Source organism: Eublepharis macularius, chromosome 6, assembly GCF_028583425.1.
Source record: "Eublepharis macularius isolate TG4126 chromosome 6, MPM_Emac_v1.0, whole genome shotgun sequence".
In the NCBI taxonomy this organism is placed as follows: domain Eukaryota; kingdom Metazoa; phylum Chordata; class Lepidosauria; order Squamata; family Eublepharidae; genus Eublepharis; species Eublepharis macularius.
In genome coordinates, this window is record NC_072795.1 from 134,219,770 (window position 1) to 134,247,147 (window position 27,378).

General features: G+C 42.6%; 1 protein-coding gene across 1 annotated transcript in view; it reads left to right on the top strand.

Annotated features, from left to right (window-relative positions):
* The window catches only part of LOC129332906 (heparan-alpha-glucosaminide N-acetyltransferase-like), a 365,907-nt gene that overhangs the window by 50,053 nt on the left and 288,476 nt on the right, over positions 1-27,378 (top strand). Inside the window, exon 5 of the mRNA XM_054984210.1 lies at positions 24,929-24,998. Coding sequence (XP_054840185.1) covers positions 24,929-24,998 — 70 coding nt within the window. The remainder of the gene's footprint in view (positions 1-24,928; positions 24,999-27,378) is intronic.

The window sequence follows — 27,378 nt, forward strand, 5'->3', positions numbered from 1 at the left end:
CTGAAAATTGGCATTTTTGTCCTGTTTCAGCCAAGATCGGGCCCGAAATGGCCAGGACCGGGTTGGTGCCAGGCAGGGGACATTCTCCCTGCCTGGCACTGTCCCGATCCTGGCTGCTTTGGCTCCGATCCGGGCCGTTTTGGCCCCAATCGAGGCCTAAATGGCCCAGAATGTTTGAAAGTCAGGTGGCCGGGGCACCTCCCCCTCTAAATGAGCCCTGAGAATGGGTATGATCTTTGTTGTAAGCTTTATGATAGGGGCCTAGACAAGCATCAAAAGATAAGAATCCAAGGGAGTATGTTCTCATAATATGTACTAACAGAAGTTTGGCTATCGGGAATAGGTTAACATAAGTTGCCAAATCTCAGAACGACTGGAGTTGGTGTATCCCATCAGGCTACTCAAGAACTGTGTTAAAATTGATTTTAAAAACATATATATGTTATATGTGCATTGGTACCTTAAATGAAAGTATTTTATATTGACCTACAAATTGCAGTATTCATGGGTTAGAGAAAGTGAAGCTTTTTCTGTCTCTCCCGTAGTAGTAAAATGCCACCTAAAGAAGTTGTTGGGAAACATGTTTGGGACAGGCAGGGGAAATACTTCTTTACTCAATGAGTACTTAAATTGTGGAATTCACTGCAAGTGGCTGTAGCAATGGCTTTAAAAGGAGCTTAGGCAAATTTATGGAGGAGAGTTCCAACTGTGGCTATTAGCCATGGTATTGAAAGAGAACCTCCATATACAGAGGCAGCTAACCTCTGAATACCAGCGCCAGGAGGCAACATCAAGGGGAAGGCCTTGGCCTCTGTGCCCCGTGGTTGGCCCTCCTGGGTTACTGGTTGACCACAGTGTGAGGCAGGAGGCTGGGCTCGGTGGACCGCTGGGCTGATGATCCAGCAGGGCTCTTCTGTTCTTACGGCTAAGGATTTCTATGACATACTTCTTAGTATCCTTACAGTTCAGTCCTCAACAGAGTCACACCTTTCTAAGCTCCTTGAAGTCTTCTTAGGATTACTCGGTAAATGATATTTTGCGGGAGTGGAATTTTGGCCGTCAGAAGTGCTACAACGTACAAGTGCAAAATAACATTGAGAGCTCAGAGTCTCTCTACACAAGACATCTTACATGGGGACGCTCAAGTGTAGGGAGACGCAATGCTCGTTGGGAAGCGTAGCTTAAAAAGACAGAGCCAAATGCTCTGTCAATTTCACCTCTCTACAGGAGGGTAGTTTAAAAAGACAGATCTGGCTGAGATCGCTCCTCAGAGGGTGTGTTAATTTCATCTTCACCTCCCCGAAGGCTCTGTCAATTTCACCTCACCTTTGACCACGGTGGGAGGCAGGATGCTGGACTTGATGGACCACGGGTCTGATCCAGCAGGGCTCTTCTGTTCTTACGGCTAAGAACTCAGGAGGGCCAACCATGGGGCACAGAGGCCAAGGCCTTCCCTTGATGTTGCCTCCTGGCGCTGGTATTCAGAGGTTAGCTGCTTCTGTATACGGAGGTTCTCTTTCAATACCATGGCTAATAGCTTCCTGGCGAGCATTGCATCTCCCTACACTTGAGTGTCCCCATGTAAGATGTCCTGTGTAGAGAAACTCTAAGATGTCTCATGCAGAGAGAGACTCAGACTTCAACGCACCCTAAACAGTAAGACTTAACAGAATTTATTCATAAATAATGGACTGTTTGCTCACTCTTTTAAACAAACCATTGGCTGTGGTGCAGCATGAAGTAATGATAGGTTAGTGCATGTGAGGAAACTAGGGCTCCCATTGGGCAATGAGAGAATGTGCACAAAATACTGCAGAATGCCTGGTTCTTTACAATTCAAATGTTCAGAAAGTAACCTGCTGAACAGGTTGAAGCTGCTCATCAACTCCTGAACAGCCTAATGTAAAACCACTTCCTGCTTCTGACCAGCAAGCAGAATGTGAGTTGAACCAATGGGAGCATCCCTACATAGAAACAAGCAGTTAACTCTCTTTTAGGGCGCCATTTACCACTGAAAGCTGTTGGCTACATGCAGTCAGGTGTCTGACAGTATCACCTGACACTTACCTTCCTGCAGTTCCTTCAGGTGTGAAATAGCTTTTTCCCCCCCAGTGTGAATCCTGCACTTCATTAAATACTGTGTTTTTATGCACCCCCTGATATTTTAATGAACTAGTCACAAATCTTAGTCTTGATTGATTTTACTCTTCTGCAATATTACTCATAAATGTCTCTCTCTCACACACAATATTAAATTCTTTTCCATAAATTAATTCTTTTCCATTTTGCAAGTATACAATTTTGGGAGTGCAGAATTGCAGCAATATGTTATCTCCTGATTAGAGATTTTGTGATGGCGATTAAGGATTAACTATTTAGTGATGGTAATCATTTTAATAAAGTAGACTAATTAATTTTCCGGGTGGGATATCTGGACTAGTTAAAATGAAAGCAACTAGTCAAAATCAGCCAGAATTGTATTGTACTCTGACCTGTGCAGTGTGGTAAAGTTTACCACAAGGTTTACCCTTGTGGTAAACTACCTGAGGTTGCAGGTTGGGGGAACAGGGATTACTATTGTTCTCCCTAGATCCAGCATGGCTTCACCCTTCTGGGTAGCCACTCATCAGACTTGACTAGCTACAGATATTGCCTGGTCAAGCCTGGAATTTCGTCTGGGCCACAGTCAGATTCTATTAGGTGAGCCTCAGTCAGAATGTGTGTGTGTGAGTCAAAAGAAGTTTCAGTAGAAAAAGACAAGAGTAGAACATATTTCGGTCCTGGCCCCAGCCTGGTGGAACGCTCTGTCTGATGAGACCAAGGCCTAGCAAGACTTAAGATCTTTTCGCCGGGCCTGCAAGACGGAGCTGTTCCGCCAGACATATGGGCGGTGCTAGGTGGAGCCCCCCTGGCTGGTTGATGGTGGATTGGGCCCTCCCCACCACAAATACCCCCCATTTAAATCATCTTTTTACTACGAAGATGCTCTGGAGATGATTTAGGCTGGTTAGTTGTGCTGCTGCAGTATGTTCATATTTATATGTATTTTAACTTGTGTGGTAATTTTGGATGTTTTATGGTTACTAATTTATAATAATTGTTTAATATATTTTAACTGTATGTGTCTGTAATCCACCCTGAGCCTGCTGGAAATGTGGAGAGGGTGGAATATAAATTGAAAATAAATAAATAAATAATAAATAAATATTTGCATAAATTTTAAAAATGGCCAACTCCTTGATCATTTTAGTAGCCCTTTCTCTGAGCCAGATGATCACTGAACCAATAGGCCAGGAAGCTGCTCTATAGTTGCATCGTTAGGGTTGGGTCGCCTGTGTATAGGTATCACTTATTTATTCAACATGTTGATGATGCTCTATGTGCGGCTATTTTCACACTGCTTACCAGCCACGGAACATCATGCCGAACTCCTGGAACGACAGCATCTTCCTGGTGTGATTTCGCGCCAGGAAGACACTGTCGTTCCGGGAGCTTGGCGTGATGTTCTGTGGCTGGTAAGCAGTGTGAAAACGGCCTGCATTTGACCTGTGGGGGGTACAGAGTCACCAGCCCCCCGATGAGGGTGGGAGGGCTGCCCTCAGTTCCCATTTCCCATAGTTGCTTAGAGCAGCAGCAGGAGAACATTTATTTTTAAAAAAATGACTGGCAGGCCAATGACATGATGTCACTTCCGGGAAATATCAGAAGTGACATCACAATTCTCTAAGAATTGTCAGAAACCATGCTGTTTCCATCAATTCCTAGTAAGGACTGATGTCACTTTCAAAGAAAACCCAGAAGGGACATGTCTTCTCTAGAGAATGTACCTCTCCTCAATCTCCTGCAGGTTGCCATGCCCATCCACCCTAGGTGGATGGTTCTATGGGTCTAATACTGTCCTTAAGGCAAGAAGGCCTGTCTTGTGTATTGATCTCGAAAAAATTCTATTCTCTGAAGATGGACTAGTCATGTAGGCAGGCAGGATGGGATGATTATCTTAGACATCTTCATACCACAAAGGCCTTCAATCCAGAAGAGATCAAAGGAGCAGTCACACCTTCCTTTGCATTCAGTCCTCAGCATTTATACCCATCCCCTAAATGGTTCAGGTACCACATAAAACTTAGACCTGAAAACTGGGACCCATATGTGATCCTGTGGAAGAGTTCATTGGCCAAACTCCTGTTGGTAGAACTTCTGAATTAGAGCTCCATTTTGCTATTAGACAAAAAGAGATTCCCTTGTGACAGAATGTGCATTAAATGCAACAATTACCAAATGCTACATCAAGAGAGTGGAAGGTTTAAAACAACTGCCTTAAGGAAGGATGATTGACATGCTGCTCCCCCCTCTCTGTGACTGGCCAGTGAGAAGGTAACAAATTGGTGCCGACAAGATTGTCAGGAGAGAGCCCAAGCTGGGAATCTGACCAGGGAGGGTCAAACTGAGATTCCTGGGTGAGGGAAAAAAGAAGGGAAAAGTTTGCCCTAACTGGGACAGCTTAAGGTTGATGAAGAGGTTTTAGTTGATGAACTAAAATGGGAAAGCCATTACTAATTTTACTCAGACAAGTTAGCACTGGGAGCATGTGGTTGACAAAGGAAGTGGGTAGTAAGGAGACTCCCCTTCAGCCAAGAGATCAAGGTTATGTCTAAAGGAGAAGAATAATTCCTGCCTAGTGTCTGGAAAGGGGTTTTCGGCTCTGTGGAGTACCGTGGGTCTGGAGTAAAAGGAAAAGAGTGCTGTGTTGAAATAAGAACACCTAAGCTGTGAAGTGAAATCAGTGAAGGAACTTTGTTTTAAGTAACTTAAATCTGAAATTACCAATCTCTCACTTCTAAGATCTGTACCTACTGAAACTAAAATTTTGTTGGTTTCCATTCAACAAACAAAATTTACCTCAGCTTTCCTTTCCCTGCCCATCTACATACCAACCCTGCCTGTTGAATAAACCTGCTGTTATCTTTTTGAACTTTACTTAGCCTCTAGTGCCATTTCATTTTGAAGAAGATGTGGGCTTCTACTTTTCCTCTACTTAATCCTGGGCTGGGTAATAACCTAACTATACATATATACTTGAATGTGGGACAAAAGAGATTCTAAGTTACACCTAAATACATGCTACCTGAAGCTTCCCAGCTCCAGCAAACAACCTCATCAGTTTTGGAGGGAAAATCTACCTCACAGTGTGGGAGCAGTGGGCTGGCACACTATACCCCATTATCCCAGAATCAGTTAGAAATATGGAGTTGGAGAGAGGGACTCTTTTATCCAGCAGCCCCAGTTAGGTCCACTCTTTGGAAAGGAGGGATTTTAAACAAGATATTGAAATTGTGAGTGTCTAGTTAGTAAAAAGTTTTGCCTTTGCTTCTATTTCTCTTTTTCTGTATTTTCCAAAACTGTAAGCTCTATTGTTGGGGAGAGGGGGATTTGATCTTTTGTTATGGAGTGATTGGGCTGGGTTACACTACTCTAATATACTACTTCAGGAGAAGCAGAGTAGACTTGCTCCACAGAGATGTGGTAACCCACAGACAGACTCCCCATGCCCATGCCCATCTTCTGGTCATGGAACAGGGGTCACTGGGTGTGTGTGTGTGGGGAGGGAAGGTAGTTGTGAATTTCCTGCATTGTTCAGGGGGTTGGACTATTTGTTTTTTCTTTTTTCTTTTTTTTATTAAAGAATTTTTGTTGGATGGGTTTACAAACATAAAAATAAAAATCATTATCATTATTCACCCCATTGCATTTTCCCCATCCTTCCCCCCCTTTTTCTGGTGACTCCCCGCAGTTTTCCATACCCAACTTAATCTAAAAAGTATATCATATAAATTCATAAAATCTATAATACTAATGTAATATATATCTATATTATACCTACTATCTACTCTATTACTTATCTTAGTTAAAAATATAAAGATTACATAAGTAATAATAAGTACATATGCTAACTAAGTAAAACAAAATTACATACATATCCCCTGTAAATATACTATACTAATCCCATAACATATAGTAAAATATACCCCTTTTTAAGCTTAAGTAAGTTTCTATCTCCCCTACTTCTCCAAAGACCACAATTTCCCCTTCATGTCCCACTTTATTTCCACATATTTCTTAAATTTTTCCCAGCTTGATGTATAGTCCAATTCTTCTTGTTCTTTCAATTTCCTTGTTAATTTGTCCATTTCTGCCATGTTCAAAACTTTCAAAATCCAATCTTCCATAGATGGTATCTCCTGAGTCTTCCACATCTGTGCATAACACATTCTGGCCGCCGTGATCATATAAAACACCATAACTCTGTCCGTTTTATCAAAATCTTCTAGGTTCATACATAATAACAGCAATTCCGGGGTTTTATGTATATTCCTTTGTAAAATATCTGACATAACTTTAACTATATCCCCCCAGAACTGCTTAGCCTTATCACAAGTCCACCACATATGATAGAATGAACCTTCATGCTGTTTACATTTCCAACACTTATCAGACATCTGGCTATTACCATTGGCCAACTTCTTCAGTGTTAAATACCATCTATACAACATTTTATATACATTTTCACACACAGTGGTACATGCTGAAATCTTAACTACATTTTTCCAAACCTTTTCTCAAGCTTCCATTGAAATTTCCTTATTACAATTTATTGCCCATTTGACCATCTGCACTTTAACAACTTCCTCCTCTGTAAACCATTTCAATAATATCTTATATATTTTAGAAATTATTTTCTCCCCCCCCCCCGAAGCAAGCACTCCTCAATCTCAGAGTTTTGTAGTCTAAAACCATTTTTTCTTTTGTCTTTCTCATATAGGTCTTTTATCTGCATGTATTGAAACCATCCATATTGGAATGGCAATTCTTCATTACCTTTAAGCATATAGTTATTCTGCTGTATCTCAAGAATTTCTTTATAAGCCAACCAGTCTTCCCCTGCATATTCTGTTCTTGGATTTACTACTTCCGCAGGGATGATCCACATTGGTATAGTCTCTTCTATATATTTCTTGTATTTAGTCCATACAGCAAACAAACTTCTTCTGACATAATGATGCAGAAACATAGAGTCTGCTTTTACTTTGTCATACCATAGATATGCATGCCATCCAAATAATTTATTATATCCTTCCAATGCTAACAACTTCAAATTCTTCAATGTCATCCATTCCTTTAGCCAGTCCAGACATATCGCTTCATGGTATAATTTAAAATTTGGTAATTGTAATCCTCCTCTATCTTTCGCATCATAGAGTACTTTCATTTTAACTCTGGGTTTCTTTCCAGCCCAAACAAAGTTTAACATCGTTCTCTGCCACTTCTCAAATTGTTTACTGTCTTTAACAATAGGTATTGTCTATAGTAGAAACATCATTCTTGGAAGAACATTCATCTTAATTACTGCAATACGACCTAACCATGACAAGTTCATTTTATTCCATCTAATCATATCTTTCTCTATTTGTTGCCATAACTTGTCATAGTTATTCTTATATAAGTCAATATTCTTCACTGTCACTTCCACTCCCAAATACTTAACCTTGTTTACTACAAATACTTAACCTTGTTTACTACAATCTACCTTGTCCATCAGCTCCTTTTGTTGTTGTTTAGTCATATTTTTGCAGAGTATTTTGGACTTCACCTTATTAATTACAAAACCCGCTACATCTCCAAAATCCTTCATTTTCTTCATCAATTTTGGCATGCACTCTATTGGATCTTCCACTATCACCATTATGTCATCAGCAAAAGCTCTTACTTTATATTCAAATCCTTTAGTCCTCAATCCTCTTATTGAATTGTCTTCTCTTATTTGCCTAAGTAAAATCTCCAGTACCATTACAAACAGAAGTGGGGAAAGCGGACACCCTTGTCTTGTTCCTTTTCTTATTTCCAACTTTTTGGTTACATCCGAGTTAACAATTATATTTGCAGATTGGTTTTTATATATTGCCTTTATTGCTTGTATAAATTTCTCTCCCAACTGCATCTTCTTCATTGTTGCAAACATAAAATCCCAGTTCAAATTGTCAAACGCTTTCTCCGCATCCACAAAGAAAAAACCAACCTGCTTCCCTGGATTTTTATCATAATACTCAATAGCATTCAACAACACTCGTAAGTTATCTTTTATTTGCCTTTCCGGTAAACAACCGGCTTGATCCTCTCCAATAAATTCCACTAGCCAAGTCTTAAGTCTTTCTGCTAGTATCTTTGCAAATATTTTATAGTCATTATTAGTTAAAGATATTGGTCTATAATTCTTATTCAGGGGGTTGGACTAGATGACCCTATAGGTCCCTTCCAACCCTATGATTCTCTTTCCCCTTCCCCACCCCCGTTGTCCTGGGGGCAGCTTCTCTGCCTCTCCTATAGTTCTTAAAGACACACATGGTGGTAGAACTATCAGAGAGGATGTGGGTTCAGCAGGGTGCGGAGTGGCAAGCAGTAAAATCCTCTAACTCATATGCACAATAGGATCTAGGCCGTCCCATTTTTCTTCCTTAGTTCTTTCCAGCTCTGCTGTTCGTTCATTCATGCAGTCATCAAGCAGAAAACAATACATGAAAGAAATGGCTGGCAAAGTTTTAAGAGGTGGCTGTCCTGGTTGCTCTTCTTTCATTACTGTTTTCCTTGGTTACTGAAGATGGCAATACTGCAATTCCTTTGCAAAACATCAGGGCCTGAAAGCACTTGGAATGTAGTCAAATTTGATTTTTCGTTTGAAGAAAGCTAATCAAGATGAAATAAATGCAGGGCACATAAAATTATCTGGCTTATTTAAGGCAGTACAAGTTAATTAAGCTAACAGGAATCCAAGAGCAGCCAGGGATGCAGGGCGACCAGTAAGTAATTATATCTGCATCTATATCTATTCTGGATAGCATCACAAATGCGAATTATATTCACAGCATTGCTATTTATACTCCCACTGGTAACATTTCTGGTGTGCAGGATGATTTACAATCTGTAACACATTGGTCCAATATCACACTTCATCCTTGTGAGGATGCTGCTGAAGGAAAGTTGTCCTTGGATTTTGTAGCTGATATTTTGGGATTGGAGAAGTGAAATGAAAAGCTGACTCTTCCAGCACAGAGTTTCAGCACTGAAAAATATCACAAGGAGACACAATGAGGAGGGAGTTGTATTGTATGGAGACAACTATTCGCCTCTTCCTGTTATGCTATTTTTTAAAATTCCAGATCATCAAGATGAGTTCATTCTTGTTCTTCACAGCTGTGTTCACTCCCTGTTCATGTTTCTTTCCACTTCAAGTTATATGGCTTGCCCCTCAAACTTAGAGTCAAGATTGCCAGCTCTAGGTTGGGAGATTCCTGGAGATCTGGATATGGAGGGTACAGGGAAGGCAGATTTTGGGGAGGGGGGGAACCTCAGCAGGGTATAATGACTCCAACCTCCTAAGTAGCGATTTTTTCCAGAATAATAGTTTTAGGTGGGTAGCCATTTTGGTCTGCAGTCAAAGAGCAAGAGCCAGGTCCAATAGCATCTTAAAGACCAACTAGATTTCCAAGGAACAACAACAACATTCGATTTATATATCACCCTTCAGGCTTTCGAGAATCAAAGCTCCCTTTGTCAGATACCTTGGAAATCTACTTGGGTCTTTAAGGTGCTATTGGACTTGGATTTTCTCCAGGGGAAGTGATTTCTGTAGTCTGGAGATGTTGTAATTCTGGGGGATCTCCAGTAGACATGGGCATGAACAGAAAAAAAACCCAAACATGGTGTTTGTTGTTCGTTGCCATCCACGGACAATGAACACTCCTGTGGGGGAGTGTGCTGGAAGGGAAAGGAGCAAGTGAAGGGTGGGCCCTTCTCAAACACGAGCTTTTGCAAGCTCAAGCCCTCACTATCCCAGCAAGATGGAAACATGGTAAGGGCTCCAAGAAACCGATGTGGATGTACAGAGAGCTCCAGAATAAGCTAAGAGAGAAAAAGGAAATGTTCAGGAAATGGAGAGAAGGACAGACCTCTAAAGAGGAGTATATGAGGGTTACTAGGTACTGCAGATCAGCCATCAGAGAGGCCAAAGCTCCGTACGAGCTGGGTCTGGCCAGGAGGGCTCGCTACAATAAGAAAAACTTCTACAGATATGTGAGAAGCAAACGCAAGGTAAAAGAGGCAATTGGACCTCTGTTGGGAGTAGATGGAGAAACTCTGATGCAGGACAGAGAAAAAGCAGACAGGCTTAATGACTTTTTTGCCTTTGTTTTCTCCCTGAAGAACTCAGGCACATCTAGAGATAGTAGAAAATGTGGCAGGACACCTGAGTGGCTAGTTGACATTGACAGAGAGGTTGTGGAGAGGCATCTGGCTGCATTGGATGAATACAAATCCCCTGGGCCGGATGGGGTGCACCCAAGAGTGCTGAAAGAACTTTCTAGAGAACTTGCAGAACCCCTGTCCATCATCTTCAAGGCCTCCTGGAGGACTGGGGATGTGGAGAAGAGAAAATGTTATCCCAATCTTTAAGAAAGGGAAGAAGGATGACCCGGGAAACTACAGGCCAGTCAGTCTGACTTCTGTTGCTGGGAAGATATTAGAACAGATTTTAAAGGGATCAATCTGTAAGCATCTGAATGACCGCTCAGTGATCCGGGGAAGTCAGCATGGTTTTGTTCCTAACAGATCTTGCCAGACCAACCTGGTTTCCTTCTTGGATTGAGTGACCAGCTTACTGGATCGGGGGAACTCTGTTGACGTGATTTATCTGGATTTCAGTAAAGCTTTTGATAAGGTCCCCCATGACATTCTGATGGGCAAACTGGAAGACTGTGAAGTAGACTATAGGACAGTTCGGTGGATAAGGAACTGGTTAGAGGACCGCACTCGAAGAGTGGTGGTCAATGGCGTTTCATCAGATTGGAGGGAGGTGTCCAGTGGGGTGCCGCAGGGCTCGGTTTTGGGCCCGGTACTTTTCAATATTTTTATCAATGATCTGGATGAAGGAGTGGAAGGGCTGCTCATTAAATTTGCTGATGATTCTAAATTGGGAGGGGTAGCAAACACCCAAGAAGATAGAATTAAAATTCAACAAGGCCTGAATACTATGGAGAAGTGGGCAGCTGTGAATAGGATGCAATTCAACAAAGACAAGTGCACAGTATTACATCTGGGCCACAAAAATGGGAAGCACAAATACTGGATGGGGGATACACTTCTGGGCAGTAGTATATGTGAAAGGGATCTTGGGGTAAGAGTGAACTGTAAACTAAATATGAGCAGTCAGTGTGATACGGTGGCAAAAAAGGCTAATTCAATCCTGGGTTGTATCAAAGGGGCCATAGCGTCGAAATCGCAGGAGGTCATAGCCCCTCTCTATACTGCCTTGGTCAGGCCACACCTGGAGTATTGTGTGCAGTTCTGGAGGCCTCACTTCAAAAAGGATGTGGACAAAATCGAGAGGGTGCAGAGGAGAGCGACGAGGATGATCAGGGTTCTGGAGACCAAGCCCTACGATGAAAGGCTAAGGGCCTTGGGAATGTTTAGTTTGGAGAAGAGGAGGATGAGGGGGGACATGATTGCTCTCTTTAAATATTTGAAAGGCTGTCATTTGGAGGAGGGCAAGGAGCTGTTCCAGTTGGCAGAGAGGGTAGGACGCGAAGCAGAGATTCATAGTGTGGGCCCAACCTACCTAATTGTTTTAATGCATGGGCCCAACCTTCCTAGGTCCTGTGTTCTCAGGTAAGCTTTTACCTGTTTTGAGTTCTTTAGCATTCAATCTTTACTTTTCCTAGATTAATAGAAATATGTGGTGGTGGTAGTAGAGAGTGCCCTCAAATAATAGCTGACTTATGGTGATAAGGTTTTCGCAGTAAGAGATCAACAGAGGTGGTTTGCCGTTGCCTGCCTCTGCAACCCTTGTCTTTGTGGGAGGTCTCCCATCCAACTACTAACCAAGGCTGACCCTGGTTAGCTTCTGAGATCTGACAAGATCAGGCTCACCTGGGCTATCCATGGCTGTTTCCACACGGCTTACCTCTCTTCGTAATGTCCCGGTAGATCGCGCAAAAAATGCGGAAGATTGCGTTTCCTCACGTGAGATTTGCGCGACATCACGTGACATCGCGCAAATCTTGCGTGAGAAAACATGATCTTCCACGTTTTTTGCGTGATCTACCAGGACATTAAGAAGAGAGGTAAGCCATGTGGAAATGGCCCAGGTCAGGCCTTCCCCGAGTACTGTTGAGGTATAGGATTGTGACTTTAGTTAGTCAAGTGGACTGTCAGTGCATACTTAAAACATAAAGTGGTCCTCAGCATGCCGATAGGAGGACACAATAAATAGCTACGGAAGGCTGGCTGCATTGAGTATGCCTGAGTCTTTGGTTTTTGGACACCATACATGTGGGTTATGATCTTGCCGACAGACTGAAATTCAGACACTGTATAAGGCAGTAATTAAAATATTGTGTTACAATATAAAAAACAGCAATGTGTTTTCCTAATCAATAAAAGGTGTCAGACAGCAAAATCGCTGGAAGTTACAATTCCCCAAACACATGTACGGTGCTATTACCCTGCGGCTTCATCGTTAATCAATTGCCTAACATCCGTGAAATGTCTCCTCCATTAAGACACTGAGAGTTCATCTTTCCCTTCCTTGACCAAACTTAAATTCTTGAGTAACCATTACTGTTGTTGTTGTTGTTGTTGTTGTTATTGGCATTAACTTTATAAAGGCATTGAAACGACTAGCGAAAGCTTCTTCCCATACCTAATGGAAAGTGCTCTTAACCAAATGAGCACACTTGGAAAGTTGCCGCTTCATTCTCTTGGAAGGTGCAGTAAAGCAGAACCCTCCATTTCATTACTGGAAAGGACCCGAGCACAGCCGTCTCCCTCCCTCTTCAAGCTCCTCCAGCGAGAGGATTAAAATGCCTTGCCAAATGAAAGTTTCCTCAGAACTTCATGGCCACGTTTTCATACTCCATATCTTAAATTCTATCCATATGGCTTGGTGATTTAGAAGTGATGATGATGGTTAAAAATGATTAACCTATGAAATAGATTTCATGTGCTCAAAGTGCTTCTTGTCCTTTCCCTCAGGAATCCTGCCCCTTGATGAGGTATGGATTGTCCCCAGGCTTTTTTTCAGCGGGAATGTGGTGGAACGGAGTTCCAGCACCTCTGGAAAATGGTCACATGGCCGGTGGCCCCGCCCCCTGATCTCTAGACAGAGGGGAGTTGAGATTGCCCTCTGCGCTGCCGAGCGGTGCGGAGGGCAGTCTAAACTCCCCTCTGTCTGGAGATCAGGGGGCGGGGCCACTGGCCATGTGACCATTTTCACCAAGGGCAATTTAAACTTTAAAAAACTCCCCCCTTGTTCCAGCTGACGCAAAGTGGCGTCATTGTGCGGTCCTGAGTTCCATCACTGAGTTCCACCACCTCTTTTCCCAGAAAAAAAGCCCTGATTGTCCCTATAATTTATACCAATTCAATGCCAAAAGGAACCAAGGAGGGGAGGGGGTCTTCAACCAACCTGAAAGATACAGGAATTGAAAGTTTAAAGACGTGCCCAATTTGTTGCAAAATCAAATTTCTCAGACCGGAAGTAAAACCAGCTGGCCATTTCTTTTATATATATATAATTGCTATTTCTATAGTTCCCCCAAACAATTTCTCTCCTTTTTTGGGTACAATTTCACTTCTTTTGTAGATGCAGGTAGCCGGATAATAGATGCTTGCTTAAGGTCACCTAGCAATGTTATTGCTGAGGTGAGATTTGTACTGGGAATGTTATGCCTCTCAGACTACACTCTTAGCTTTTGCATGATAGCTGATCTAATGCCTCCAAATTTCCCACTGAAGAACAGTTTGAAGCACTGGCTTGGATCCAAAGTAGCCTTTGAGCCAGAGGAAGGCTTGCAGAAAGATTGGGTTGCTGATTTCCATCAGCTTCCTCTGACCTGGCACCAGCCTTCCACATCACATTGCACATCTGTAGCATATAAGTGTTGTGTAGGTAGAGGGTGCTCTCAAGTCATAGCTGACTTTATGGCAACTCCAGTGGAGTTTTCATCGCAACATACTCGCAGAGGTGGTTTGCCGTTGCCTGCCGCTGCAACCCTGGTCTTTATTGGAGGCCTCCCATCCAATTACTAACCAATGCTGACCCCGCTTAGCTTCTGAGATCTGGCAAGATCAGGAAATATACTCTTCCATTCATTTAAATATCTTCAGTGATTAATTAGTGCAGAAATACACATAAGCACGGCTTTTTTTCCTGGGAAAAGAGGTGGTGGAACTCAGTGGGTTGCCCTCAGAGAAAATTGTCACATGGCTGGTGGCCCCGCCCCCTGATCTCCAGACAGAGGGGAGTTTAGATTGCCCTCCGCGCCGCTCAGGGGCCACCAGCCATGTGACAATATTTAAGAGGTTCCGGAACTTCGTTCCACCGCGTTCCTGCTGAAAAAAAGCCCTGCACATAAGCAAATCAACAACAAAATACGATATGCAGATACTCAATATCTACTATCCAGTAATACCATGTCAACCCAATGCAAACTTAAATTAAAAAATGAATCCAAAGACTTCTTACCATGTCTACATATGCTAGTACAAGATTGCAAGAGTTCTCAGTTACAATGTAGCTACTCAAGTATCTACATTCCAACATGTGTAGACTGCCCACTGGGTAGTTACTCCAACATAAGGAGAATTGCTTACATGGCAAAAAGATGTGCAAATATACCTCTTCATTATTACAAACGTCTTCAGAAAATGTCAGAAAGGCTATGATCCTGCTGTCTCAGTCACCGTGTGTTTGGGGCATCCAGTTTCTGCATGTGAATACAACTCACCTGTCTGGGACTGAAATGCTTTGCAACCTTTTCTTCATGTTGATCTCAGACAAGATTCTTCATGAAGCCCTCCTGAGTGGGGAGGCAGTAAATAAATTCACTAAGTAAATAAATTGGGGTTATCTTAATACAACAACCTAGAATTAGGTTTGTGTAACAATATTTATAGATATTGACCGTTCATCACTTGTTCTTGAATATAAATTGTGATACCACTAACTTTGGAAGTTTAAAAACATTTTAAAAATTTGTTCTGATTGGGATGCTGGAACTGGTGATTATATATTTTGCCATGATTTTTTTTTTAAAAAAAAAACCCATCAAACACACCGGAAAAGCATTCCATCTGTATCTAGAGTGAAGGAGTTGTGTGAGCTGCAATAGCTTTGTCCTCCAGAGACCACTGTTCTAAGCTTTATATACATGGAAATTACCTTGTTTGGAGTAAATGGCCTTAACAGAATGAAACAGTCTTTCGGCATTTCTATTGGTGCAGCAGCTTTTAAAGGTGCTTGCTTTGGCAATACATATACTAAAATTGGAACGATACTAAAAAAAGTTTTTAAAGGATAAGCACATGTTATTAATGTGGGATGATGGCTACTACTACATTTGATACGAAGGTGGTTTTGCAGCAGCTGAGTTCTGTTCCTATTTTCAGTTTTTGTGCAGTTGATATTCAAGGTCAGCGCTGAGAAGCAAAAGAGAAAGTTGTCCAAGGCAATATTTATGAATGGGCTTTCATCCTACTCTAATTGAAATGAGCTTTGAGTCATCTTTTTTTTCTCCAGTAACGTTCCAAGAAGACAAATTTGACTGAACAGAGAGATGAAAGGTCTGAAACTGGGCTCTCCAAAGGAGAGCAGAAAATGTGGCCAAGTTTGCAAATCATGCTCTCCAATTATACTGCAAAGGCTATTTTGTCTCACGTTTCATTTTTAACCATTCCTATACCATGGCTGTTTTCACAGTGCTTACCGGCCACGGAACATCACGCCAAGCTCCCGGAACAACAGCGTCTTCCTGGCGTGATTTCGTGTGAGAAATGCAGTTCTCGTGCAAAATCGCGCCAGTAAGACTCTGTCGTTCCGGAAGCTTGGCGCGATATTCCATGGCTGGTAAGCACTGTGAAAACGGCCCATCATTAGGATGAGAGAACTTTCTTAGCATGAGCCAAAGAGAGAGAGCTCAAAGTAATGTGAGAACATAATAATTATGAAGCAGTTTTTGGTTTGGGTCAGGCATAATAGACTTTGGCTAGTTTGTGACACTAGGATCTGGCTTGTAAACACATTCAAATCCTGGCTTTCCTTGAAAAATTCTGATTTCCTCACCTTTGCCATTTCCCCCACTTCATTCCCCCACAATGACCCAGTTGGTAACCAAGCCTACGCTTGTAGCACGAGGAGATCCGCATTTTTACATAAAGTTGCCAACCTCCTGGTGCTGCCTGGAGAGCTCCCAGAATTACTGAGGACATCCAAATTAGAGAGATCAGTTCCCCTGGAGAAAATGCGACTACAAGAGGGTGGAATCTATGGCATTATACCCCATTGAGGTGTCTCCCCAGGCTCCACCCTGAAATCTCCAGGAATTTTCCAACCTGGAATCTGTAACTCATTCCATCATGTGAAATTATCATTAAGCTTAAGAGTGGCTAATAAACAGACTTCAAACCCTGGTTTTTGATACTGGTTCGACACACCCTCAGTAACCATAGTGGAGTTTCCTGTGTTCACACAAACCACAGTTTTTAATGATGTATGAACTGAGTACTTGAGTCTTACTGTTTTGACCATAACTCCTTCATGCTGAACCAGATAGACAGGGTGAACACATGGCGCCTCTGTCTTCAGAGACAGTAGATCCCTGGGAATCAGGTGTTGGATGGAGAGCTCTTTCTTTACCCTTTGCTTGTAGAATTTTGGGAGACTTCTGGTTAACTGTCGTTGGAAGCAGATTGTTACACTAGTAGGCAGCTCTTCTTACATAGTGTTGAATCTGGTCGGGAGCTAATTTGAGCTAAAACACATAGAAAATGAGAGGGAGGCCACAGTTTCTGCTGTCTTGGGCCCCTGGCACCTGTCCAATAATACCAGCCTCTAATGCTAGCCTGCCTTAATGAGAGAATGATAATTTAGCAATGCATTTCTGCCCTGCCTGGTAGAAAAAAAACCCTAGTTCTTATTATAGAACATGAAGCTTTCCAAAAAAGAAAAGAGATAATAAATTCTGGTGCTTTTTATTTATTAATTGTATTTATTGCTTGCCTTTCTTGCTAGGACTCAAGGTGTATTGCACAATATAAAGCAAACGAATCACACAGTACAAACATCCAGTAAACAAAGGATTACAAAACTTACAAAAATGCAAAGAAGTTATCCGACATGATACATCAAACGTTGCAGAAAATGGAATTGTAAAAGTAGAAGTCAGTGCAGTACAGTGGCGTAGTATTGGGGGGGCAAGAGGGGTGGTCATCCTTGGCACATAATTTTGGGAGGGTGCCATGGGGTGCCACGCTGAGGACAGCCTGCGCTGTGCAGGAGGCCACCCGCAGCACCCTGGCTGCCTGCTGCGCCAACGGGGTGGCTGTCCTGCAGCTGAGGAGCATGCCAAACCAAAGGTGTGGGTGGCTCCCATGGAAGGCTGCTTGATGGGGACGGGGAGGCAAGTGGCCTGAATTGCAGGAGCGCTCCCATGTCCTGCGCAATGACATCACTTCCAGTGACATCATTGCGTAGTTCCGGGAGCATGTGCTTTGCATGCACACATGTGGAGTCCAGGAATTGTGGTGCAGTAAGTAGAGACTCCAACTTTTGGTAGGGAAATTCCTAGAGATTTGGGAGTGGAGCTTGGGGAGGGCAGGGTTTGAGATGGGGAAGGATCTCAGCAGTATATAATGCTATAGGGCAAGGTTTCTAATTTGATGCCCATGGGCAGCATTGTGCCCACCAAAATTTTTCCTGAGGCCCACCAAGTAGTTTTAGAAAGTGGGTGGGGCCAGGGAGGGCTTTTGACAAGCATGGCTTCTGATTGGCCATTGGAGATTTGATTGGCTGTGCAGATTTTGAAAAACATTTCTTTGGCAGAAGCTGTGTCCACAGCTCAAGAATCTTCATTGTGTGACTGGAGGTAAGCTGTGGCAGCCATTTTGTGGCTGGCTTTGCCTCCTGCAGCGCCATTTTACCATTTTGTGGGCAGCCATTTTGTAGCTGTGCCAACTACCCTGTGTCAGAATTCTAAACATGCCCACAAGCATAAAAAGGTTGGGGACCCCTGACATAGAGTTTATTCTTCAGAGCAGCCATTTTCTCCAAGGGAACTGATCTCTGTCGTCGGTTCTAATCTGGGGAGATCTCCAGGATCCACCTGGAGGCTGGCAACTGTAGCAGTAAGAGCAGGCTAAAGCCTACAACAAATTTTGGAATAGACTACAATATCCATGGAATAGATCTTACATTCACTCACTTTTTCAAAGCAGCATATAGATTATGGTACAGCTAGCCCAAATTCCCATACTTACCTGTTAAAAAGTTTCAGAGCCAGTATATTATAATTTTTACAATGTAATTTGCTTGTGACTTCTAAATTGCTATAGGAACTGCTATGTAGTGATAACTCACTGTTGACGAGTTTGAATAAACTGACCCATCCAACCATTGCCAAATTGCCATATTTCCCCCGTTTTTCTGATTTGACACACCATATCATCAGCATCAAGAACTTTTCATGGCGGGCCAATCTGTTACTGATTTTCTTACTTGTAGAAGTATTCCCTGGACTTACCTTGGTTTCCTGTTGTGAAATTGCTTACGCATGACTTCAGAGACTAGCCCAGCGTCTTGGAGTTCCACCAATAAGTACCTCTGCGCTGATACATAGCATCACACTGACTTCCTCCCCACTCTTGTCATTGCCTTGTTCACCTAATTATTGTCTGAGCCGTAAGCTCCGGTGAACAGTTTTAGACAGGCCAAGATTCCTTGCATCTTAAAGGAGCCGTGACGAAACGAGTTGATGGCCTTTCTGGAAATGTTGAACAATTGCTTTCAGATGGCGAGGAATTAGCTGTTCAAACAGGCTGTACTCCAAAAGGGATGTGCTCCAAACATGGATTGGAAGCCAGTTGGTTTCAAAGGGACTAATACAGATGAATGAGCTCAGGATTCCATCTTAAACTGTAGCAAATTGGGAGATAAGCAATATGCTTGAAACATTTTGAAACAGGAAAAATTACTTCAAGATGTTCACCTGTGGAAAAATCCACCCCCCACCCCGAAAAGAAACAAAACTTTGACTGTTATATTTGTGAGGTATCTGATTTTCTATCAGGCCTAGCAAAATTGAGAGTAGCCTAACAAAAATTAGATGTGCAAATGGCACGTATCAGTGCAGGGCTAGGTGGGCTGAAGGCCATGGAAACGGGCATATTCAACCCTGCAACAGGCTGTGGCCAGAGAGTGATCTTTGACAAACAGAGGTATTCCATTTTCTCCACTGTTGGGGCAAGGCCCACTCCAGAATCTTCTGAATGTTTAGGCTGGCAAGATTGCCCAAGAGAAAGTGGTAGCTTCTTGCTTTCTAGGGTGAATTTGGATACGTTTTTAGCTCTGAAGAAAATGTATACACATGTGTATAACCAGGACTTTTTTTCTGGGAAAAGAGGTGGGTTGCCCTCGGAGAAAATGGTCACATGGCTGGTGGCCCCGCCCCCTGATCTCCAGACAGAGGGGAGTTGAGATTGTCCTCCACGACGCCGAGTAGCGCGGAGGGCAATCTCAACTCCCCTCGGTCTGGAGATCAGGGGGCGGGGCCACCAGCCATGTGACCATTTTCAAGAGGTTCCGGAACTCCATTCCCCCACGTTCCAGCTGAAAAAAAGCCCTGTGTATAAGTGATGGAAACATCATCATAGCTGACTTATAGCTGCATGAGCCAATGGGACTAGAGTTCTGTGGGCCAGAAGCTGGTATGAAAGGATAGTTTGAATGCATCAATTAGACTGGGAGGAAGAGAAAGAGGGTTACCAGGGTTAGACATTAAGGATTTTATACAGGTCTCTTCAAACTGACAGGGAACTGTTTTAAACACAGGGGAAACAAGTTTTGTAAATTCAGCTAAGGGGAGCTGAGGGACATGAGATTCTTTGTGAAGGTTAAGCAACTTATGTGTGAAATGTAGGATTGAGGGCAGTCGGTGGCTTGCCCTCCTCAATGAAAATGCTGTCCTCAAGCAGCAGCCACTCACCTCAGGTTGAAAGGGGATAGGGGCCGGCAGCTAGCCAAGGCCTCCTCCTCTTCTCCCTCCTCCTCTCCTCCTCCTCCTCCGCCTCTTCCTCTTCTCCCTCCTCCTCTCCTCCTCCTCCTCCACCTCTTCCTCTTCTCCCTCCTCCCCTGCAGGTTCTCAATGAGATATCAGGCAGGTGCCTGCCACATCAATGTGGACTTTATGTCCTGACTCTTCAAACCTGAACCCACCACACTGATGGCTGTGCCTAGGGTGTGTGTGTGTGTGTGGGGGGGGATAGAAGCTCAGCCCCCCCCCCACACAAGGGGACTGGCAACCCTAATAAAAAAGTACCTACATTTTTTGCAAATAAAAGTTTTGCTAAGATTGTGGGGTGAGGAAGAAGCAGATTTGAATACAGGCAGTTGGGGTTCCTAGAGAGAAACCTGGGGTTATGGCAAAGCTAATACGTAGGTCTACTCCCTAATGGGTATAGAGCATCATAGCACAATTTAGTGGATGGGACCAGTTCCCTTTCCCCCTCACTCTGTGTGCAAAATGTCTTGGCCCTGAAGGAAAGGGGGAATCTTCAGGCATCAGTTTGATGTCCACCTTTCATTCACTGGTAATCTCCGAGTGTCTTGAAGGATACCCTCTCCTCTTCTTGTCTGTTTTTCTTGAGGTAAATTGAATTAAATGTAAACAATAGTAAATTACATATTTTACCACTTGGAGGTGCTACTCCACAAATATACAGAAAGAAATGGCACCGTGACTTGCTTGTGTCTTTTGTGTTTTTAGTGAAACACAAAAGGAAGATAATTTAGGACTGTGTTTGTATGTTAACTTCATACATTCCCTTTACACTTTATTTCATTACTTCTGTATCTCTTATTTTAAATGTGAAGACAAGCTAGTGTGTGGGGTAATGCTCCTTATGCCCCCCTCCTATTTTTTTAAAAGTTAACAACAGAATGTTTTTCACTATGATGTTGAATAGCATTTCTCCTTTGATGAGGGGCATTTTGCATGCAATCTTGATTTCTTAGCTGGTGTTTTCATTTCAGAGGCTTTGGCCTACCATCCATTTTCCCATTTCATTGTGAAGAGGTAATTTATATTTTCTATATCCTCAGTTGTTTGACAATTGAATGAATTTGGGAAATTATGGGAGGTGAATGTCTGGCTGCTTGTGTAGGTATCACCTAATATCTCAGGTGTACCATTATTTCAATATGCATCCTAAGTTTTCCTGTAGCTTTGTCTACAGACAGAACAGTGCCTTCCCTCACTTCTTCTCCCATTTTAAAAAAGCCCATCAACAAAACTATTGAAACCTTCCTAGTTCCCATGTGAGATTTGAAAACCACTTTTGCTTGGTTCTGAACATGGTATCATGGTATCATGTCAGGGCTTTTTTTCAGCTGGAACGCGGTAGAACGGAGTTCCGGAACCTCTTGAAAACGGTCACATGGCTGGTGGCCCCGCCCCCTGATCTCCAGACAGAGGGGAGTTTAGATTGCTCTCCACGCCACTCAGTGGCACGGAGGGCAATCTACAGTCCTCTCTGTCTGGAGATCAGGGGTTGGGGCCACCAGTCATGTGATCATTTTCTCCTAGGGCAATTTAAACTTTAAAAAACTCCCCCCTTGTTCCAGCTGACCCAAAGTGATGTCATTGTGCCGTCCTGGGAGCGTGCACCCACTTTGCACACACGCATGTGGTACCAGGGGCACCACCTCCCGCCAAGAGTTGCCCCCTCTGCTGGCAACCCACTGAGTTCCACCACCTCTTTTCCCAGAAAAAAAGCCCTGGTATCTTTGCTGATTGTAAGATGAGAAGAATTCAGAAGATTTGTTTCTTTGAATGCTAATAAGTACAAAATATTTTGAAATATGCTGTGGATGCGTGTGTGTGTGTGTGTTGCTGTCACCCCGTCTGTCGGTGGGAATGCAGTCTGATGCGGCTTTAGAAGAAGGCTCCGTTCCTGAGGAAAAGCTATTAACAGAAGTTGTGGGTCACGGGAGAGCCGGGCCATTTGGCATGGCATTGGGGGTGGGGTGAAGAGAGAATGGGAATGGGAGCTTCAAGTTAAGAACGGGCAATGTATGTGGCATCCATAAGATGAGCCTCAGTTCAGGCAAACAGGTTATTACACAGTTATTTACATGGTGAAGTTTACATGGTAAAACTCTTCCTGGACTTTAATAGCACAACTGTACATGATGTTGGGTGCTGGAGAGAAGTTTTAGCCTTATGCCTTCCAGACTTCTATGTGCAGGGATTTTGTTTGTTTTTTATTTGATAAGGAAGCATTCACTCCTGTGATTCCCTCACCTGTAGTCTGAGTGGCACCGTATGATCTGTTGTTTGTGAGAACTGAGCCCAGTTCAGAGATTACAGTTGCTGAGATATGGAACCCTGCCAAGTTGAGCCAAATGTTCTTCATTCAGCTTAGCAATAGCAGTTTGGGTGTTCTTTCCCCCCACCCTCAAGAAAAAAATTTAACTGTACAAGTTTTATATAGTACTTAAAAACATCCCCCTTCCCTAGTTGCTGTGTTAGGAGGCCATACATTTTCTATTTCTTTCCTTCTTATGTGATTCTAGTTGATCAAGGATGGTGTATGAGATCAGATGCTGAGACAATGCAAGGAAACCAAAGTTAGATAGCCAATCAGAACTGACTATTCACTGATGTCACAAGGGGCAAAAAAGCCTGGAAGAGTAATGTTTGCTAGAAGGGTCATAAGGGAGATCCTAGATGATCAGAGATCACAAACAAGTGGTCCTTTTGCAGCAGTCACTGAAAGGAGGGGGTCTTTTTCAATTTTGGCAGAGATTTTAATGAAATGGCCCCCCCCCCAGTGAAGTGGCTGCTAAATATCACCTGGATTTACTCAAAGTAACAATGTGCTTTTGTTTATTAAGTGAAAGCTGAAGTTCTCAGAGAGGTGGCTTCTTTCTACTTCTGTGTTTATATGGTACGTTTCAGGAACCTGTAGGTCCAAAAATGGGTTATGAATTGGAAAATATAAAAATGCAGAAATAATACTAAATCATATGCCATTTTGAACAGTTTACTTTTATTCTGAACCATAAATTACAGCTATTATTTAAAAAAAGGTTCTACTAATAATAAATCATATGCAGTTTACACATGTCCTGATGTTTCTTGGGGCACACTGGAGCTTCCCCAATTTTCTCCTTCAATTGTAGCTTCTTGTACTGCATAGTAGAAGTGTGCACTGAGAAAATTGGTGTTTTCTGGGTACGGTATTGCCGGTTCAGCTCAAATCCATTTGTTTTTCAATGTTATCATGAGTTTTGTCCCCGTCCTTTGCAATGAGACCTTTGAGGTTCTTTGGTGGAAGCTGTTTTTTGCAGTTAACAAAATTACACTGAACACACTCCTCCCTCTAAACCATCAACCCACCAAGTCTGAGCACAAATGACAACAGATTTTGGTGCTTATGGACCCTGAAGAATACTTGGGGAAAGCGTTAAGGCGAGTGTTGGCTGGGCGCACACACTCACTCACTCAGTTCTTTTCAAGGAGGGGTGGTTGGAGAACCTAGGCTGTAGGGCAGTCAGGTGTCTTTGCACTTAACCAAAAACTGCATCAACCATTAGTCCTCCTCCCTCTAAACCATTGATTCACTGAATTTTTCAAGAACACACACACAACAATGGACCCCAAAGAAGGCAAGTGTTGGAGGCCAAACACTGTGGCAGGAAACTGTTAAAGTGGTAGTGGAGTGGCAGCAGCGGGCTGGTGCCCAAGCAGGTGAACACTCCAACTATATTTAAAAAATCCTGCTTTATGGTCATTTTTGTCTTTTTCTAAGTGGTGATAGTGCCAATTATTACCTTTGCTGTTGTCCGTTGCTGCCATGTTTCCTTGTGCTTTGCAGTTTCATTCCCCAAAGGAGGGGCAAATCTTTTCTTTCTATGTTCAGCACAATCTTTTTGTAGGAGGATTTTGATTATAACTTGATTTCCCAGATTTGGTTCACCTTTCTGGAATCCGCTTTAATGAAACAGGGATTTCTTTGTGTATTTCCAGCTCCCTCGTTTTATCCTGCATAGGATGCTGTTCCCTTAGATCTCAGACATCTGGAAGTTGCCCTTCAGGTAGCAGGGGGTGCCTTCCATATAAATTGCCTTGATGTATACGGTAAACATGAAAGAATCTGTTGTATCCTGAGTTTTGTAACTTTCCCATTGTGGTATTTCAACCATGTTCCTAAATTCTATGTCACAAAGAGGTTTACAGAACTCCTTTTCAACATGTATATTATATTATTTTTACAAATGTTGAGTAATCAGCTTCTGCCTCATGGATTTTTTTCTTCTTATATGATGTGAAAGTTAGCTCATTGCTAAATAGAATGCTTTCTAGTATTATAAGATTTAGCCAGGGCACTGAACAGAGTTTGTTGCTATGTATCTTGAAAGAGATCGTGAATAGAGATGGACACAAACTGGGAAAATTCTGAACTGTGTAGTTTGTGGTTTGCCGCATTTCATGAACCACGAACCATGAACTTTCACAAACTTGCCCTGGTTCGCAAACCCGGTTTGTTCAGTTTGTGAAAATGTCACTTCCGGGTCAGCAGAAGGTTTGCAGAGAGCCCATTGGGAAACCGATTTATCGGTGCCAGGCTGTCTGCATTGATGAACCAAAATACGAACCAAATGAACCCGTCTAAAATTCATCACGATTGTGAGAAATGAGCTCCCACAAACTGCTGGTTTGTGAACCACGAACCGGCCTGGTTCGTGACAAACATCAGTTTGTATTTTGGTTTGTACCTCCTTCTCATTGTGAACCATAAGTAACAGATACTATTTTTTTCTCTCCAGCTTTGTGGATTGCTTTGGCTCTCTTTGTTGCTCTGACCCTTCTCTATTTCCTTGGATTCTATGTCTCCAAGTGAGTATATATTTCATGTTACGTGACTTCTATGTTATTACTGTACTGAATAAGTTAAAGATGGAATCTTCATTCTTACCAGGAATCTTGGAAACCATGGAGGAGGGTACCTTTTTCATCAAAAGTATATTAATGAGGTTATCTGAAAAGGATTGTGGGTGGAGAGAAAGGTTTTATGTTTCCTAACCTTTGCTAAAATAAGCATTGCATATACTGTTGGATAAAGAGATCCCTATGAATAAATACAATTGGTATTTGAGAATCTAGGATACAGCTGTAATGTCTCAAGTAATTATAGTTACCTGCATGAAAATCAATAATGGCTTATAGATTTATTAAAACTGGGCTTATTAAAAATGGTCTTCATTAACTTTTGGCATGATAAATTTAATGAGAGTGGTGACGTATAAGAACATTCCCCATGTTTAATATGTGGCAATGCTACTATTTAAATGTTATGGGTTGTATCCTAAGACTCCATTCCACCAATTCTGGTGTCCTCCTTCAAGGAAACAGAATTAACCAACACAATTTTTGTGCGTTTTGTTTATTTTCTTTCAAGAGATAATCAAAACATGCACTTCACCCTTTTTTATTTATGGCTAGGTGCCAGTAGCTGAGGATAATTCCTGATATCTAGCAAAGGAAATCCACACCTGAAAGCAAGCCTTTGCAATTGCATGCATGCTGCAGGTGCATATCTGGATATCTACATCTTGATGCTTAGCCAGGTCTCATTGCCACGGCTAGGTGGGTTTTTGGATTACATACAGGACACATCCAGGGCTAACAATTATTTTCACTTGGATTGGGGCCCATATTTGGATAAGAATACAGCAACCTATATATGTATGTGTATATTCTAGGATTTAATATGGGATGAATCTTTTAGCTTTGATCCATCAATCCATCCTTCCAAAGCTTTCTTAGAAGTTTTTGCTGCAGTCATTGAAATAGCTGCAGGAGCAAGCCTCTTCCAGTTTAAATGCAGTCTGCCAATTTAGAGGAGCAAGTAGCCACAGCAGGGGCTAGTCTAAACCATATATCAATCATGGTAGGTTTCTATTTTCAGTGACATAATTTCTTGCTTACATATGTGGTGTGGTGAACAGGGAGCTTGCCACCTTAGAAATTACGAGGTGATTTTATATATCTTTTGCCCATGGACTCTGTACATTTTCATTGTGGTCGTAGAATATGAGGGTTTTGGTATCTTCTGCCATAGAGTTCCAATTCCAAACCATCTGGGAGAATGGAGAGTAGCTGTCATGACTGTGTACAGCCCTGCCATGATTGTTATATCCCTGATGCCACAGTGTATTGAATGTCTAATGCTAACCTGCTGTATTCTCTCCATGTTCTTCCCATATTATAACTGTTATTCCTCCAGACAGGATGGGCCCCTTGTTATCCCACAGAACTATGCATCTTCGAGCTAGAGATGACCTTGGAGACTCCAGGCGCCTGCATTTGTTACTTTGCCCAGATGCTGGGAACCTAGCACTGTATACTCACTGCTTAGCGATAACTATAATGTGTTCTCACAGAACCAGCGTAGCCCTGCATGCCAAAATGTAACCATTGCTGGAATGCAGGAAAAACTCAAGTATAACATTGACCTTTTGTTTTGAATTGTCACTTCTACCAAGCTCCGTGATGGAGTTCAGACCTGAACTGTAAAATCCTGAATAAAGCCTTTTCTATTGGAACCAATGTGTGTTCACTGGAGAGGGGCAGAGGGATCTACCTGCCAGGAACTGACAGTAGCTATCTGTGCCTTCTACAACTTCCTTTACAACTTCCTTTACAAATGTAGCAATGATTTATGGGATAAGAAGCCTCCGAAGCTTGTGAGGAGGGCATGCCAATGGAAAAAAGATTTTTAAAAAATCACCTTTATACCACACAATGCCAATTAACATCTGTAACCATTAACACATGTGACAAGTACTCATGCTGGACATCACCTCAAAACTGGGAATGTACTAAGCTGTATTGTTTAGATCTAGTATTGGACTTCCAAGAACCCTCTTCTGGTATGTGTGGTTCTTCCCCATGTGTACACAGAGCTCTCCAGCATCACAGATTTTTCTTTATCTTCTACAAACTTGACTATACAGAACTTAATTGAAGAATTCAGTCAATTGCTTATAGTCCACCTTTTCATAACTGAAGAAGGGTCAGTCACAAGAGTCCCAAATAAACCCAGGGCTTTTTTTCAGCTGGAACACGGTGGAACGGAGTTCCGGAACCTCTTGAAAATGGTCACATGGCTGGTGGCCCCGCCCCCTGTTCTCCAGACAGAGGGGAATGGCGCGGAGGACAATCTAAACTCCCCTCTGTCTGGAGATCAGGGGGCGGGGCCACCAGCCATGTGACC